Genomic DNA, 19,198 nt, shown 5'->3' on the forward strand with positions numbered 1-19,198 from the left:
ATACGTTCATGTCATTAAAAAGAAGCAGCCAGTAACATGACAGTCCCTTGGCTGATCTTCCTCGTTAGTAAAGGGAGGTCAGAGGTGGGAGAAATCAAGAACACTGGCTTTGATATTCTGAATAAAAAGCTAGCAAGATCCACTACATTCTGTTCTCCTCCCTCCCCAAGATTCTTCTCAAGATCCAGATGTTCTCGCCAGTCTTGCATCAGTGGTAGGAGAAACGTCAATTCTGGCTCATTCAGAGTCAATTTTGTTTCTTAAAAACAACACAGCGCCTAATGAACTTTTAGAGGCTATAAAATATTAAGTCACAATTGAATCATTGTGGCCCAACTCCTGTGCTGCTGTCCTGGAAGGAGCAAGTCAAGGATTATATTTTGTAACCCGGGCTTTTCCTCCCATGAGCCCTTCATCAGAATCCAGTTTGGAGTTAAAAAGATTAGGTCTTGTCTTGCTGACTAAGAGGAGACTGCTGCTGGGAAAGTAGCCCAGCCAGAAGCCTCCGAGTGAAACACGGGGTTAATATTTGAAGTTGCAGTGGTAGCAAGGTGGGGTTTGCAGGAAAAATGGAAAAAAGATGAAAGGCATAGCTAACAAAACCTCAGCAGGTGGTCCTGGTTTCAAATGCTCCGAACCCTGGGTGGTGCCTTACCTGAGGCAGCCGTTTCACAGCGGAGTCAAATTTAAGATTCAAGTAGCTGGTCATCAACACATTATAGGGGTGATTCCCAGTGGTGTTGTGGCACTCGTCAAATATAATCAAAGTGAAAATGGCAAGGGAAGGAACGGTTCCATCTTTGAGACCATTCACAAGGATCTGAGGTGTCAAGACAATGATATCATTCCCTTCAATGACACTTGCTGAAGAGACATCCCCAGCCGTTTCCCCAGAAATCCCCGCAACTTTGTACCTGGGAGAGAAAAGACATGCGTCGTGACATTAATACAGAGTATGTTCACATTAGTACACCCACAGAGCAGGAAAAGCAAGAAGATAGGGCAAGATCTCCTTGGGGATCAAGCAAGGTAGTGAGATTTGATATCAGGCTCAAAATCTTCAATTGTGAGTGCCTTAAGTTAGATACCCAGGGTCTGATACAAAACCCATTAAGGTCAATGACAGTCTATTGATTCCTATGGGCTTTGGATCAGGCCTCTAAATAGGTGACCACATTTTCAGAGGTACTGATCCCCTGCAACTCCCCCAACTGAAACATGTTTGGTTTAGGACAGTGGATTTTTTATCAGCATCATCCATTCAACCATCATCCTTTGCTTATGAAATGGATTGTATTCAGAAAACCTATCCCACCCTCTATGTATCTGGGCTATAAGAAAAGAGAAGACACTTCCTGAACTTAGCACTGAGAAGCTTACATGCGGATGCATGTCAATTAGCTCCTTTAAACCTAAATTAGAGTTATAAGTCCATAGAAGGGCTCTATACGGCTGCACCTAAGTAGCTGCTTTTCAGAGGCAGCCTTCAATTACACCTCAAAGACAGTTTGGTCACTTTTTGATTGGATGTATTTTCATCTGAGTTTGGGCCACACTTTTTACCAGAACTTTATTGAGAGACAGTCCTGAAATGGTGTTAAAAAAAAAAAAAAAAAAGGTAGGATCATGAGGATGTAAAGGAACCTACGGTTTGGAACTCGGAAGTAAAGAAACCTGAAGACTACACGTGTGGACTCGTACCTACCTAGTTCTTTCAAAGTGTTGCGTGAAGACTTTTTTCTGTTGTTCATATACTGGAACTTTAGTAGCTAGAAAGACAATCTTCCCTTTCTGTTCCTTGGGCATGTTTTGGAGATGATTGTCACAAATCAGAAGTGCCACGAAGGTTTTCCCAGATCCTTTTAAACATCAAGCATGAAAACAAAGAATTAGTAACAAAAAGCTGGAAGATTCCCTCACCACAAGTGCAGCTGTAACAATTTAAGGCTCCTTGTGGGCAAACCCATGTTTTTACTTTAAGCTCACTGCAGGAATGGAGTTGGGGGATCCAGGATACTTAGCATCACTCTCTATTTCGTGATCTTGGTACTGAAACAGACTCGGTAGTATAGAAGACAACTTATCTACCATATAGAATGACAGTCCTTTGACATAAAGCAATGGATTAAGGGGGGAGTGATAGCTCTCATTCAGAGTGTATTGGCTTTATTTGTTTAAAGGGATGCAAATTCCCTATCAGTTTTGTCCTCTGTTTCACAAACCCTGATTTCATTTCACTTCAGTTTCTTATGGCTTTGCTATGATTGCTTCCTTGTTTATCAGCAGCATTCTAAATAACATTACGGATATCTTCTGAAGAATTACCTCCCACAACGGTGTTTTGAGTTATATCCCATAATCACAGGAACTCCCCAATGCACGAAAAGCTTGTTTCTCTAGAGCAGTACTTGAGTCAAAACAAAACTTTAAATAAATAAAAAAAGGAGAGAGAAGGGGGAAAAAAAAAAAGTGTAAAATCCAGAGATGTTCCTCATCAGATTACAGCTGTTTAAGGTCCATTAAATTTTGCTCATTTTCCAACTTTTCCTTTAAGCCAGAATATCAACCTTTTTGTAACTACTTCGTGTATTGCTGCATACACAGTTTATTTTATGAATACAAAAAAAAAATCTAACTATGTGTGTTCTTTGTGCACTAATTCCCATAAATACTTCCCAACACAACAGCCTCTATGCTACCCTATCCACGCTGCATTAACTCTTATGTGCCCCACACAGATCCCCAACTTTCTGTATCCCCCTCTCCCCACTTTCATTTCCCCTCCCCCCGAAGCCCACTTTCTCCTTGGGCCATATACTGCTGCACTCCTCCCCCATATGACCTTCACTCACTCCTTACACTGGGAGCAGTGCACAGTCTGGATTGTTCCATGGTCCTCCTTTGTCCTCCCACAGCTTTCTTCCCTAATTGCATTCATTTTTTTTAAACAGTTAAGTGAGCGGAGATATGGGGGAAGGACATCATGATTCTTCAGGATTGTGGGTGTATGTGAGGTGGGGGGGAGGGGTCCAGTCCCTCAGCCAGACTTATGAACCTCCGATAGTCTCACACTACAGGTAGAAGCTGATCTGTGGCTTGTCAATGTGAGTCTTTCCATTGACTTCAATGAGCTTTGGATCAGGTCACTGGTGCATATCTGCTGCCACGGTATCTTCATCTGCAAGTCTCCCCACACAGTCCTCCTCACCCTTCCCACACACTTTAGTTTCTCCCTCCACAGCCCCTCTTCCCAAAGCCTTGGTGAGGAATGAAGTTGGTGATTCAGTCTGGCAGCATCTGAGGGAAGTAGCCAGTGAAAGCAGACTGCTCAGTCAGCTACTCTTTGCAGAAGGAGAACGGCTGTTTTGTGGTTAAACTTTAACATTGACCTGTTCCTGAGCGGACATGAAAATGTCCCTGAGGTCTGGAGTTTGTAGCGACTGCAGCTCTTTACTTAGACAGAAAATCTCCAGCAGAGCCTCAAGATAAAATTTCTAAGGTCTCAATTTTAAACCTTTTCTCTGTGAAAGTTAGCAAATGTTGCCCCATACAAACATTATGGAAAATGTAATTGGCCCATGAAGGGCTAGTTTGGAAATTTCACAGGGAACATTCAAATATCAAAGTGCAAAAGAGAGGGATTTTAGTTCGGCTGTAAATGCCATAGACTCAGACTTTAAGGTCACAAGGGACCATCATAATCATCTAGTCTGACTCCCTGCACATTGCAGGCCACAGAACCTCACCCACTATCTCCGCAGGACATAACTAGTGAGTCCTTGGGGGTCCTCTGTAATCACTGTGGATTAAATTTAATGGGTAGTTTGCTTTTAAATAAAAGGTTGATGGGAGAATTTGACAAATCTTTGTCCTAAACAGACAACATTGTGATGTCCATTCTCCCTCCCCCAGACACTCCCCCCTCCAGCCCTCCCCTCTCATACCACACAGCAAAATAAAGAGCACGTCTCAAAAAAAAATAAAAAATAAAAAAATTCAACACTGGGAATACACGTTCTTACCAGTAGGAGCACATATGATTGTATTTTTCCCACTGACAGCAGGCCGGGCAAGCTCAATCTGATAACTTCTAGCCTTCTTTGGTGCATAAGTAGGTTGTTGAGACCCTTCTAGAACATAAATAAGCAAAGCTCAATATATGCTGTGGTGAAGAACATGATCCATTATATAAAATGGATACAGTAATGCTTTGGTTAGAATACATTATCCCCCATATATAGTTATGATCTAAAATTAATGAGTAGCATTTGAGGGAAAAGATTTTATAACAGACCATATACCAGACTGGAACTTTAAGTGGTTTGTGTGTTACGAGCTGGCATTTTGTAAAGCCTGTTTATTCTCCCTCAGATCAACTCCTTTCAAACTCTTTGCTGGCAGAGTCAACACTGATCTTACCTTGACCTAATCTTTTCAAGCTAGAAATCATAGCACCTGATAAAAATGTCGGTCTGTGTCTCCCCAGAACAGATTGTATGAACACTATGTACAGCTTGAATGTGTCTTATTTTAATCTTTCTGGTCCAATGACTCCTACACCTTTCAATGTTTTCTTTAATCCAGGGGCTCCCAGCCTTTAAAAACCAAAGAGCCATTCTGACAGAGTTATGAGTTATTGTTTTGTGACTAATAGATAGTGATAGCACAAATTAACATTTGTCAAAACAGTTCAGAAAACAAGTAGTATTTTAGGGCTCCCTTAGCTTTGTTCCAGCCAGGGCACAGATCAATATGCTGCTGTTTATCTAAATTACCAGTTACTAAGTCATGTGGTGACTTACTCAAATCAGAGAAGAGCCATGGATTGAGTTCCACTATTTTAACCCCTTCATGAGGGTGCTCCTCTGAAACACCAACTTTCCAGTGAGTGTATGGGAAACAAGGAGCAGCATATGATGCATGTCATGCCCAAGGCATTGGGCATTTTTAGCAGCAAATAGTGAAGTTAAACAATTAAACCGGGAAGTAGGAAATTCAATGCAGAAGGCTCTATTTTCTACAATTATCTTCTTTTGAGCCATTTTAAGGACACCACACCCACATTTTAAAAGTGCAAAGTTCTAATGTTTGCAAGAGTGTTAAGCTGCTGAATATTACCTGAAGGAGAACACGGACTTTCACTGAAATTGTGAACTTCTGCTTCTTCGGAATACTGTACATTTATGTCGAAGGCACTACTGTTCCCATTCTGGTCCTCCATCATTTCAACATCCATCTCTTTATCGTTACCTGAACACCAAGGCAAGCATCTTAGCCATCTTTTCCACTTTAAATGTCATACCTTTGACAGGTCAGGAAAGTGGTTCTCCCACAATGCCGAATCTTATTGGGAAAGAAGTGGTTTGCTGGCAGTGGAGGAGGTCAGACTAGATGATCATGATGGTCCCTTCTGGCCTTAACGTCTATGAGGTAAAAATAAAATGCCTTGTCCAGGCTGGGCTTAAGGTAGACAAACGACTATGTGGACCCCTATGATTTTAGAAGTGCCACATGCTCATAAAAGCACAGCCTATTCAACCTCCTCTTCCTCCTTGTATCAGTCCAAGATTTATTTCTGACTAGTTCTGAGGGCATATGCTAAATATTCCTTGCTCCCCCTATATTGTGTGTTTTGGAACAATTTTCTCATAAAACTATCATTAATTTAGCTGTGACAAAAAACATACAAAACCAAAAAGCACATCAGAGCTACCTTTCTTCTCTTCACTGCTAGCCAACAAATTAAGCTCCAAAGAGCAGGCTTTAGTTAGCAGTGCCTCCTGTCAGCAACTCTTTGACTGCTCGAGTTGTGACATCTCCAACATGGATAATTTCTCTTATGATCCAAGAGCATCCCCAATTGGGTAAACTTTAGTTTTAAGGTAGATGTCATAAGAGGCCCAAAAAGCCTTAAAAAAAAAAAAAAAAAAGGCTATAAAATACAGGTGATTTGGGAGTGGGGGGGGGGGGGGGAACCCAAAGACACATAAAATTACACAGACCGGGTTACTGTAATATAAAGCTGTCTCCAAATCAGAGCCAACCACATAAGTTACTTAAACTAGCTAAACATTTACAAAAAAATATTTTTTCCCCCAATTTGCTAATTAAAACTATTTCAAACAAGCTCCTTATGTTCCAGGTCAAAGCAGATCAAGTATAAAAAAAATGGAATCTAGATTCACCCGTAACAATCACTTGGTTTAGTTATGTAGTGCCCAATCCTACCATCGTCAACTCAAGAATTTCCCTGGTAATTCCAAAGCACGCTCAATTGTGAGGGTATTTTTATAATCTCAAAGAAGTGGGGAAACGAAAAACACAACAACATGGTAAATTCAGTGGCAGAGGGTGGACTCGATGGGAAATTCCGCATTTGCAGAAAACAAAAGGAGTTGCTCAGTCTGAGGGCCAGTAGATGCTACTCAACAAACTCTGAAACACACTGTCTTTACCTTTCTATTGTGTGCACAGATGTGTAGGGACAAGGTGATCAGTCCATTAGGTATTGTGGAAACCCATACTGATCACTTTACAACAGGCACGGCAAGTCAAAGGAAGGTTTATCAGCTTCAATAAGAGACACCATCAACTTGACAAATCACATTTGTCTGAAAATGTTGTGCCTTTCAATTACAAACACATACAATAATGATAAATGAATACAGTCGATGGTGTGGGACAAATTTTTCCAGTTGTTCACTTTGTGCAGTCAGTTTCTTCATTTATCTTGTATAATTAATTTCTCCTTTGCTAAAAAAGACCCTATCATCATCATCATCAATAGGGGAGCAAAAAAAATAAAAAAATAAAAAGCTTTAGAACATTTTTATATTTCAGGGTTGTTTACTACCAGAAAACACATTTTTTTTTAAACTGAGTCAATTAAAAAAAAAGAAAGGAATCCCACTGACAGTGTCCCTTTAAGGTAATCTCATCTTCCTGAAGACGATTCATGTCTGGTACAACAACAGAACCTTAAGCATAGAATATGATAAAAATAATTTGCATATTACCTTCTTTCATATTCCACAGTTTGCTTGCTCGGTCATATCCTGCTTGTTCTAGAGCCAGATGAAAGGTTTTGGGCCAGTTTTCCTTGTCGGACCTAGAAAGGCATTCAGTGAGCTTTACGGCACCAGCCATTCTGCCTTTCAGTTCTTTGACCTGCATAATGCACAAGCAAAGTTTGTGACTGCTTCCAAAATATCAAAAAGTGTGTCATTCGAAAGAAAAACATTGTTGAGCCTTTACAGGGGAAAACTCTTTAAAGTTCTGTGGTGTATCTACATAACTGTATAGCCCACGATTGTTCTGATCCTTTAAACACTTAAGCACGTGCATAGCTTTACACACACAAGCAGCCCCATTGAACTCCACTGGACTACTTGCAACTGTATGTGTTTTGGTGTTTGCAGGATGGAGGTCTATGACAGCTTTCTATTCCTCAGTTCCACAATCTGTAAAGAGGGGATACTAATGCTTATCCACCTTTGTAAAGTGCTTTGTGATCACATGATGAAAAGTCCCTTGTAAGTACGAAGTATTATAATAAACCCAGATGAAAGATTTAAGTTAGCTGAAATGGAGCATTTTTCAAAACATACAAAAGAAATGATACAATATTTTATTCAGATTTAAAGCAGTGCAATAGCTTAGAAAGTTCCTCTCGGCCTATCAGTTGTCTGGAAGCCAGTAAAAGCAGGGATGGAGACCATCTTATTGGCTGCCTCGTAATGTGTCAAGCATACTGATGCTTTAACAGATAAATAACATTGCTTGTAACATGTCAAAAGAGGTAAAATCCAGCACATAACTTTAACTCTCTCACTGAGAAGAGGGAATCTAACTGGTGGATTTAAAAGCTTCAGATTAGAAGTTTCATTTTGCTTTTTAAAGGCCTTTATGGGTGTGAGGCTGAGCCAGTGAGGGTTAAGCAACCAGCAGGCTGTATGACTTGAAAACAACCCTTAAGGACATATTAGAAGAGTACTGAAATGGCAAATAGGGCCATTCCTTATAGATAGTTAGCAAAGCCATGTTAAATAAACCAGAGTCCTTAAAATGTAGGTCTATATTGTTAGAGAACCAAACAGAAGATACTAATTGTATTTATCTATGCTTACCTACATCTTGTTAGAGTTTAACAATGTGATCTAAGCAGTTTGTAGATGCTAAACTTCTGTTCCTGTCTATAATGTTTCATTATTGTATTTTATGGATTCAGCGATCAAAAGGGGATATTAAAATTTAGATGGAACTTGTGGTGTAGTGACATTATTGTCTTCAATTCTCTTTGAAATGTGTGATTCCACAATGTAAATCTACCTGTGAACTGTTTGAATGGTTAATTGATTTATGCTAATGAATGCAACTAGATACCAGTGTATGCCTAGGAAACAGATTACATTGTTGCTTTGAAGCTACTTAACCTATTCTTCATCCAAGGGAAGCCTGCTGTGATCATTTGCTGACAAGAGGCTTATCCACTGAACTTTAGTTATAAAGGAAGTTGGGCCTGATCCTGTTTTATCTCAGATGTGCTTAAACTTTGTCAGGGAAAGTCTAAACTGCAAGACTGAGGTCTCCAGGCTTATGCTGGATTATCCCTGCAATTTCTCATGGAAGAATTGCAACAAACTATGCACATGGACTTCCTATTGGACTATACCCTTTTAAATTGATTTCAGAAGGATTTTTAGAAATCATCAACCTCGCCATCTCTGCTATGAAACTGATCTAAGAACTTTATTCATAACTCTCTTTTCTTTAATAAACGTAGTTCATAAGCACATATTTGGTAAGATCTGAAATATTCATTGACCTGTGGATGAGTACTGTGATTGGTAGAAATTTATATATGGTGAATAAGGTTTTTAGTAACCCTCACTATATTAGACTTGGCGGTCTGGGTGGGAGCCAAAGGCTGGATTGTTTAAAGGGAACTGTATTTTGGCTTTTAGGTAAAAAGTAAGGTATTACAGAAGCTGTTTTGTTACTGGCTTGGTAAAAACTAATTATAGAATAAACCACCAGTTTTGGGTATCTCCTCATCTATTCTTTGCAGTTTGCCCTGATTGAGCATTCTCAGTATAGCTCCTCCAGCAGCCATGGTCACAATGGGCATGAACATTGCTGGAAAACAAAAGAAGGCTTTTCAAGTTTCGATAATTACCATAGCAGGCCCAATTGCACCTGTAATTTTGAATTATCTAGCAAGTGATAATCTAATTTAGGAGCTTCATTTTTCTCTTAAATAGAATTACTACAACACAAATCTGTATCGCACTAAAGGTCTATCAGCTTCATGACTTTCTGCTCCAGGGATCGGCAGCCTTTGGCACGCAGCCCGCCAGGGTAAGCCCCCTGGCAGGCCGGGCCGGTTTGTTTACCTGCCGCGTCTGCAGGTTCGGCCGATCGCGGCTCCCACTGGCTGCGCTTCGCCGCTCCAGGCCAATGGGGGCTGCGGGAGGTGGCAGCCAGCACATATCTCGGCCCACGCCGCTTCCCCCATGGGCCTGGAGCGGCAAACCGCGGCCAGTGGGAGCTGCGATCGGCCGAACCTGTGGGTGCGGCAGGTAAATAAACCGGCCCGGCCCACCAGGGTGCTTACCCTGGTGGGCCGCGTGCCAAAGGTTGCTGATCCCTGCTCTGCTCTATCCTTTAGGCCACATTAATACCCCCATACACACTGAAGAGGAGGGACAGCATGGCTCCCCATACTTGAGAGCTCTTTGGGAAGAGAAGCTTCGAGTGCATAAGTGTTTGCAGGACTGGGCCTTCATCTAGAAATAGGCACGTTTAATATTAACCAAAGTATACGCATTAGAAATTACAACTTGAATTTCAAACCCTTTTATCCACTGATGGGAACATGAACAACCCTGTAAGATCCATTTTCATAACTCTTAAGAAGGTCTAGATTGACAGAGAAAGGCATAGCAAATTGGTTTCCTATTTTACATACAAGATATATTTTTCATTTAAAATGCTATGATTCAATCTTGTGTTGATAAAAGTGGGCAACTGATACGACTGGCTACAGCCAGTTATCCTGCAGATAAATACATGTTTTGTGACCTGACGCAACAGTCAGGTCCCAATTGCAGTCATATGTCTATGGACACATCGCTGCCTATTTTTCTAAGCAGAAGGAAAGAGACACGAACATGTAGTTTCTATCTGGGCTGTCAATTAATTGCAGTTAACTAAAGCAATTAACTCAAAACAAATTAACTCAATTAAAAAAATTTACTGTGATTAATTGCTGTTTTAATCACACTGTTAAACAGAATACCAATTTAAATTTGTTATAGGTATTTTTGAGTGTTTTTCTACATTTTCAAATATATTGATTTCAATTACAACACAATACAAAGTGTACAGTGGAATGATGGTCGAAGCAGGATAAGGCATACAAATGTTTAGCCCATCTGGCACTTAAATACCTTGCAATGCCAGCTACGGCAGTGTAGACTGGCGCAGACTCACCCCTGCGGTGCCTCCTGCTGGTCATCTCCGGGAATTAGCTCTCACAGCCTTGGAGCACCCTCTGCAGGCCGGTGATCCGCCTGTCCTCTGGCCCCCGTGTCCCTCCCTGGACCCCGGTGCCCCTTTCTCTGGCTGCTGCCCCCTGGCAGTACCCATACACTCTTTGGGTCTCCCCTCCCCGGGGAACCCTCACCCACTATCCCCACCTCACCTCAGAATAAGGCCACTGCCAGTCACCAACTAGCCCCTGCTCCCTGGGGCAGACTGCAGTATAAGCCACTCATCACAGGCCAGGTTGGGTTTGGACCTGCTGCCTTAGCCTTCCCCTGGGCTGCCCTCTGCAACCCCCAGTACCCCTTGGCCTTCTGCTAGGCTGCAGCCTGAGGCTTTCCAGGCTGGAGCTCCCCAGCTCCTCTGCCTTTCCCCAGCCCTGCTCCACTCAGGTACCCTGTCTCTATTTCCCTGCAGCCAGACCCTTCTCCCTCTACAGCTAGAGAGAGATTGTTTGACCTCTGGCTCAGCCTTTTTATACAGGCCAGCTGTGGCCTGATTGGGGTGTGGCCCAGCTGCGGCCGCTTCCCCAATCAACCCAGCTTTTAGAGCTGCAGCCCTCTCCAGGGCTGCTTTTACCCCTGCAGCCCTCTCTCAGGTCTGATTTCAAGCCCTTCAGGGCAGGAGCGGGTGTCCACCCCAATATGTACAGGCAGTGCCATGAGAACACCTGTTCCCATGTTCAGGTGACATTGTAAATAAGAAGTGGGCAGTATTATCTCCCATAAACAAACTTTTTTGTCTTAGCAATTGGCTGAACAAGAAGTAGGGCTGAGTGGATTTGTAGGCTCTAAAGTTTTACATTGTTTTTTATATAACTGCACTCAAAAATAAAACATTCTACATTTGTAAGTTGTACTTTCGCAATAAAGAGATTGCACTACAGTACTTGTATTAGGTGAATTGAAAAATACTATTTCTTTGGTTCTCTTTACAGTGCAAACATTTGTAATAAAAAATTATATAAAGTGAGCACTGTACACTTTGCATTCTGTGTTGTAATTGAAATCAATATATTTGAAAATGTAGAAAACATCCAAAAATATTTATAAAAGTTATTCAATTATTAAGAGTGCGATTAAAACTGCAATTAATCATGATTTTTTTTAATCTCGCGTTTAATTTTTTTAATTGTTTGACATCCCTAGTTTCTATATTATACTGACATACCTGAAGCTGCAGTCAGGGCTACACAATTATCATAGAGCTGTAAACTCTGCAAATCAAGTTGCAATTTTGATTTTGAAATAATACCTGCCGAATCTCTTCGCATTCTCGGTCTATGAGACAAGTGTTTATGTAAGGAATTATCTGTTCTGCATCAATGTCTCTCATCGTAGCTTCTATACGTTTCAGCAGCTGTCGATGCACCTCCAGGCTCTCAAGTTTTTGGAAATCCCAGTTTTCAATTGCTTCCCTCAGACCAGTGTAACCTTGAAAACAAAAGGGGTGGGGCGAATTACACCAGCAAACACCGCTTTTAATTAAAACAGATATTTTGACCCATTACTGGCTAAGAGCTCTTGGGTGAACTACAACCACATTTTGAAAAGGGGGTTGGGTTACCTTTACATTTAACAACAACAACAAAAACCCACACACACACAACCCAGGAAAGGCACCCTACGTTAAAGTTTTAAGACTGCAAAGTCAAGCAAGAAAAGTTAAGAAATGCCAAAATTAATACTGCCTGTGCAACCTTAACTCAACCCCCTTGTACGTATGCATTATGATGCAGTCTTATTTTTCCCACAGGACCTGGACCTCGCTCAGAATGCTCTGCCACCTCCACAGCTCCTATCGTTCCTCATCCCTGGCTCATGCCCCTCTCCCATCCAGCTTCTGCTACGGCCCCTCTCTCCTCCCGGTTTGTATCCTCTTCCCCATCTTCTGCCCTTCCTCCCTGCATCTCTTCTCTCTCCCCATACATTCCTCACTCCTCTGCATTCATATCAAGCTGCTTCCTCTTTTCCCTCAGAGCACAGGAGAGAGGATCCCTGCTCTTAGTTCTGGTACCCAGTGCCACAACTGATCCTGGTGGCAAGGAAGAGCAGTTATGGGGAAAGTCTTCAGTCCATGTACCTCTGGGAACAAGCATGCTCAGTTGCTCTGTGGGGAGGGACTATGCACAGTCCAGTCAGCACACAGGAGCGGAGAGAAAATAGAACATGCTCAGTGCAGACTGAATGTTCAGAGAATTGGACTGCCAAACTCTAACAAGCCTCTCTACTGGGCATGTGCAAACAGATTTTTCAAAGGCTTATAAACTTGTCCAAATTTGGGAGGTTTTTCCTGGGAACAGCTAAAGGTCCATTGCTGACACCAGACGTCAAGTCCCTGCCAAACGTCAAGTCCCTGTTGCAAAGCATGGGGGAGCTAGAGCTTCTCAATTAAAAGGTTATAAAAAAAACCCACACACAACACCCAAACAGGACTGTTCCATGCAAGCTAACTAAAGTACATTGTATTTTTATGAGTTAATCAAGAGTTACATCATATTAAGACAGGTTTCAGAGTGGTAGCTGTGTTAGTCTATCAGCAAAAAGAACAAGGAGTCCTTGTGGCACCTTAGAGACCAACAAATTTATTTGGGCATAAGCTTTCGTGGGCTAAAACCCACTTCAAGCTTATGCCCAAATAAATTTGTTAGTCTCTAAGGTGCCACAAGTACTCCTTGTTGGTTTTGATCATATTAAAAGCAGAGGAGCTCTCCTCTCTCAGGTCAGAGGGTTTTAAATGCTACCTTATAGCAAACCGCTGGTCCTTCCCTCTCGCACTCCCCCACCCCTCCCACACACACGACAGCTGGTGCTTATATCAGAGCATTTAGAGTGCATTTGAAAATAAGTTCTTCAAGGCAGGGACCTGTTACTTATTTGGCACAAACTCATCCATTGTATAGAATGCTATACACTTCAGTGCTATGGAAATAAAATACAATGCTGATAAATTAAAAGAAGAGTTTCTAAAATGACAATTTAAATGTTTTTTTTAAACAATATTACTCTTTATAGTTAAATCCATCAAAGGGAGAAAGGAAACTGCTATATATTTCTTTTGTGCGTGACCATTAGAGTGTGGTCTTTACTCTGAAAAATGACTAATGATGTTTGAGTTCCCCATTTATTAAAAGTCTCATTGAATCATGGATCAAATTTCCTCAACTCCCAAGTAAAAAGATTTTTCCTACTGCCAATATTTGCAAACAGTCTGGGATATGAAAATCACATTCTTTTATAGCTATTCTCTTAAGTTTTATAATAAAAAAAGCAGCTTCTGCCAACCAAAACAAGATGCCACTAAAAAAGTAGATTGCCCAGATCCTCATAATACAACTTCTTGCTTTGATCAGCATAGAAAGTTAACAATAGAGACTTTTATATTGTCATAATTAGGCTTTCGAGGAACTGGTGCAGTTCATACCTCTCGGAGTTACTGTCTCAGGCTGTCTGCAGACCTCACTGCATCAGTTACATGGTTCACATTTTGCAGGTTTTCTTTGCAACCCAAGGGCTAGAGACTTAATATTTGTTTTTTTGTTGGCTCGCTTTTTTGAGTTAACAAAAGCTGAGATTCTGGGACACAGAATGGTGTAGGTGTATGCACACGCACATGTCCTATCTCAAACTGCCATGGGCCAGCCCAATTTAACCTCTGCTCTCAACCTTCTAGCTGGCCCATCGAGCTACGAGATGGATTGGTGGAGAAGCTTGTACTGCTACGACTTGACCTATGGAACTAAAAGGTGTTCACGTTCCAGGGTGGTCAATCCAGCACCTTTCACAAGCAATAAATTCACACACACGACATGAAAAAGCAGGGAAAATGAAAATGGTCAGCTTTACCAACGAAAACAAACCTGCTTCATTCAGTGCATCTAGAAATCCCCGAAACCATCCTTCTGATTCGAGCTGCAGTATAGCGTCAACAAAGAGAGCCGCAGCAGCAGTCAGCCCCTCCTTCTGTTCCTCAATCTGAATTCTCTCTCTGGCACCTAGCGTGAAATCAGATATGAATAAGTCAAAATTGTAGATCTGGTGTGCGGACAGCAGTGGGGACAGCACCTGGTGCAGAGTGCTGCAGGTGCTGAAATATTTCCTGGGTATATTTACATGATGGGTATCTGCTTTATACTGCACTTCCCCGAGGCAAGGAGAGGAAGCATATACACCTTATGAGTGGGAAACAATCTCTGGAGATGCACAAATTAAACCCAAATTCAGACTGCAAGTTCTTGGTTGAAACTGAGAAAGCTACCAAAGGGATTTGGTCACACAAGTCTCACTGAAATTACTGCGAGTCTAACAGTTCTTGGGGAATCCAAGCCTGAGAGAGACACTATGTTACCCCCGCTAGGGTGACCAGACAGCAAATGTGAAACATCGGGATGGGGGTGGGGGGATAATAGGAGCCTATACAAGAAAAAGACCCAATAATCGGAACTGTCCCTATAAAAAAAAAAAAAAAAAAATCGGGACATCTGGTCACCCTAACCCCTGCCTCCAGCAAGAGGGAGTCTGTCTTGGGGTAGCTGGGTGTCAGCTCCATGGTACCACCAGCCTTTCAGCCACCCAAGCCCTCTCCTCTAGGCTATGCCAACCCTAACTTCAGCTTGCAGGTTAACAATAGATGCAACCCAATCCCGAGGCCCTTTGAATCATTTCCATGCGATATCCAGCTGGCTATTCCCAAATATCCCAGATCCTCTGCCCTCAAATGTACACTGTACCCCAATTTACCAGTTTTACCCCAAACTGCTGCTCCTGCAAACCACACAGCACTTGTGAGCTCTTATAATAAAACAAAAGTAGGTTTATTTAAGAACGAGTAAAGATTTCACTAAAACTGAGTGTGATGGTAACAAATGGTTATGATAGAAAACAAAATAATAAAATGCGAACCTGAGTGTAGCTATCAAGAGTACCTTTCCTATCTAATAAAGGAAGTCTCCCCCCCCATAACCCTCCAAAGTTCAGTCTGTTGCAAAACTGGCTGGTTTCTCAAAAGACAAGAACCAAATGTTCATAAAAGCACCGCTGCGCTCCACAAAGGTTTTTCCTCAGTGAATGGATGCAGAGTGCTTCTCCCTCCTCTGTGTTATCAGTATAACAACATCTTTATCTTTCTTTTCATAGACAGAGTGAACCCGTCTTGTTGTTAAATTCCCTTTAACTGGTTTCAATTGTTTGCATTTGCCTCTGATAGTTTCCCCATTCAAAGTCTTCGGACTTGTCTAGACTTCAAACACTGAGGGTGCACTGCTGTAGCCCTTCAGTGTAGACGCTACCTATGCCAATGGGATGGGGTTCTCCCATCAACAAAGGTAATCCACTTCCCTGAAAGGCCATAGCTAAGTCGACAGAATTGTTCCATTGACCTAAAGTTGTCTAGACAGGGATTTAGGCTGACTTAACTACGCCGCTCAGCGGTGTGGACTTTTCACAGTCCTGAATGACGTAGTTATGCCAATCTAATTTTTTAGTGTAGACCAGGCCTTAGTATTGCAGAAGGCTAAACAACTGAGCCTTGCATTGCCTCACTAGCTAAACAGTGTAGGGTGACACTTCCCCTCTTGCCTGAATGGGCCACCACCAACACACATTATCCCCTGGTGACTAATTTCTACTCCATGTCCATAAAGCATACATTCAATATAAATACATTATTTCTTAAATACGACCCATATATACATAAAGACCATGTATTTTGCAAGTTAAGAGCTTTCTGTAGATACCTTACTTGTTACTCTTTATGGGTAAATACATGCATTTGGTGTAATGAGTTTGTCAGCTCTGAGGTGAGAGTTGTTTGCAAAGAACAGGGGACCCTTTGCCAAAGAGTCTCTCTGTCACTGAGCTGTGTGGCTAAATCTGCTAACTGGCTTTGAAAAATCACAAGCCTTGCATTTCATATGCTTTGTAAGGCACCTACCATATTTTGGGGCATTAGACTGATACTTTTCTGTTAACCCCAAAGCTGGGTACCACGTTAACCCATTTGCTGCCGTCATCTGCCAAAGTCTATGTGCAGCAGCAAAAAGCGACAGCATCCCTTAATACATGGTTGTTCCAGCATCGTTCTCTGCTTGTACTGCGCAGCATGCTAGAGCACTGGTAATGGACCCATTGTGCAAGGTGCTATAGAAACACAGAACATTAAGGTGGTCCCCACCCAAGAGCAGGAACTGGCACTTCAAACTTGTACATCAGGAAGCAATAAATGTTCATTTCCCCAGATACACAGTGCCAGGTATAGACAGAGCACCCAGCAACTAAATATAAAGACTCAGCACAGAGTACGTCAGATACAAGGCCCAAAAATTTCAAAATGAAAACTGCCTCTTCCCTTCAGTCCTCTCGCTAGGTGTATTAAGCTACCATCAGTTTAACAAGGGAAATGGTATTCTCGCCATCTCCGGCTTCCTTTCTCCCATTTGAACCCTAGACCTATGGACAATACAGCACAGAAAGAATAAAAGACTTGACCCTGTGTCCATTCAGGTCAGTGGCAAAGCTCCCAATGACTTCAATAGTGGGTACTAAGTGAGGAAAACTACAGCTATTTTGTAATTCAAGAGGTTTAGGAGCTGTGTAGAGTTGCAGGGTACAGCTGAGGTTAAATTGTCTTTACAGGTTAAAGGGACACCATCAACTCTCGCTGTACTTGGCTGAAAAACTATTTTTTTTTTAAACAAAGCCAACACTCAATAGAAATATCTTCATTAGATGGGACATAATTAAAGAGGAGAGACCAGAATGAGCAAAGATGGGCAAACAAACGAAAGTGGTGAGAGGGGAGAAGAGAACAGAAATCCCCACTAAGTGGCAAACTGTCACCAACCACTTGCTCTCCAGGAGAGAAGCATTCATGAAAGGGGCAGGGATGGCGGGCCAGGGGTGTCGTGGCCAAGGACTGCCCAGAGCACCCACCCACAGCAAGCCCAGCCCACAGCCAGCATCTCACCATCAGAGAGCCATTCCTTCATGTTGCCCAGCACATAGGCAGGATTCAGTGTCTTCTCAATGTACTGCCTGTAGCACCGCAGGCTCTCTTTCTGCTCCGCAGTCATCCGGGCTCCAGTTTACTGGCGCAGCCCCTGTAGAACTAGTTCCCAGCTTTCCTTTTTGTCCTTTGCCCTGGCTTCACGCTTGCAAAGGAGAGAAAATCCCTTCGGTGCAAAGCACCTTGTCGCTGCAACCGGTGGGGGGTGGTGCCCCCGGCTCTGGACTGCAGGCTGAAATCAGGGAAGGCAAATTCCCCCTGACCTTTCAAAGAGGAGGGGGACAACCTCGGCGCAAGCTCACAGCTCGCCACTGAAAATCGGCTGACTCAGAGGGAAGAGGAAAAACTCCCACGCCACCGGGGTAAGAGAAAAGAAACTAAGCAGAGCAGCAGAAAGGAAACTGAAACTTAGACCAAAAGCACAGGCAGAAGGCACGCAGAGGGGAGGTGCAGAGATGCAGCCAATCAGGCTGCCAGGATAACCAGCAATGAATGACAGCAGTAGACGCAGCAAGGCACAGCACGTGATCCTGCTTCCCACAAGTTCCTGCCCTTCCAAAAGGGGGCGCATATACTCTGCCACACGCGTATGACAAGAATATCCAGCGCTCTTATAACTAACGGGAACACGTTTTGGGAGGATATTAAATCTCATGCTTTGGGATTTAAACCAATCCCAAACCATTAGAGATTAGGGTCAGAGCTGGGGGGGGGGGGCAGATTATCCCACATCTGCCTACTGCAAAGTGTGCATCTAAAGCGTCTGTTAGTGACAGGACCCTGAACTAGCAGGACTTTTTTTGAAAGTTATTCACCATAAGAACGGTCATACTGGGTCAGACCAAAGGTCCATCTAGCCTAGTACCCTGTCTTCCAACAGTGGCCAATGCCAGGTGCTTCAGAGGGAATGAAGAGAACAGGTAATCATCATGTGATCCACCCCATCGCCCATTCCCACCTTCGGGCAAATAGGCTAGGGACATCATCCCTCTTTCCAACAGATTTTGCAATTTAAAGCAGATTTACCCAGTCCCTTAACTGTCATCATCAAGACACACGTACATATGCTGGATGTGGACAATAGAGAAGCAATTTGATACAAACTTTTACATTTCTACCTTTCTTGTATGACTCTCAGGGCCAAATGTTTAACAGACCTCCTTAAAGGCTTCCTCAATGTTTGTAGGCAGATTCATGTGCATGGCAAATTGGTCAGTTACATGTAGTTTCTGGATTTGCTTAAGACTTTGTGCAAATGCTGAGGTTTGGCCCTAAGAGATCTGTGGAGCATCCCTCTGCTGGAGATCAGGAAGAGACCATATATTTTACAAAATAAAATGCTGGAACATCCTTGAAGGTCTGCCCCCAAAAAGAGGACAATGGGGCAAACTTCAAAATGCGTCCTGTTCCATAAATACACAATACATCCCATAGGGCTCATTTTCTATACAGCAATAAACAATTTTTTTTAATAATCGTGTTAGCCACCTATATAAAGTATATGGTGATGGTTGTTTTACTCATGGCGAGGGTAGATACATACTTTGCAGCAGTTGGACATGGCACCAGCTGCACAATTACCTAGTGCTTCTATTTTGTGAATTAGACTGAGGGGGATGTGATCCTTTATTTGGGTTTATTTTCTCATTTGGGG

At 42.5% G+C, this 19,198-nt stretch overlaps 1 protein-coding gene across 1 annotated transcript in view; it reads right to left on the reverse strand.

The window, feature by feature from the left end:
- RIGI (RNA sensor RIG-I) overlaps positions 1 to 17,870 on the reverse strand; it is a 47,259-nt gene extending 29,389 nt beyond the window's left edge. Inside the window, exons 1-8 of the mRNA XM_065406971.1 lie at positions 17,506 to 17,870; positions 14,402 to 14,536; positions 11,797 to 11,975; positions 7,017 to 7,167; positions 5,119 to 5,250; positions 4,023 to 4,130; positions 1,706 to 1,859; positions 656 to 914 (exon numbers count right to left, since the gene is read on the reverse strand). Coding sequence (XP_065263043.1) covers positions 656 to 914; positions 1,706 to 1,859; positions 4,023 to 4,130; positions 5,119 to 5,250; positions 7,017 to 7,167; positions 11,797 to 11,975; positions 14,402 to 14,536; positions 17,506 to 17,611 — 1,224 coding nt within the window. The 5' untranslated portion in view covers positions 17,612 to 17,870. The remainder of the gene's footprint in view (positions 1 to 655; positions 915 to 1,705; positions 1,860 to 4,022; positions 4,131 to 5,118; positions 5,251 to 7,016; positions 7,168 to 11,796; positions 11,976 to 14,401; positions 14,537 to 17,505) is intronic.
- Positions 17,871 to 19,198: the final 1,328 nt, after the last annotated feature.

This window comes from Emys orbicularis, chromosome 6 (assembly GCF_028017835.1).
Source record: "Emys orbicularis isolate rEmyOrb1 chromosome 6, rEmyOrb1.hap1, whole genome shotgun sequence".
NCBI lineage: Eukaryota > Metazoa > Chordata > Testudines > Emydidae > Emys > Emys orbicularis.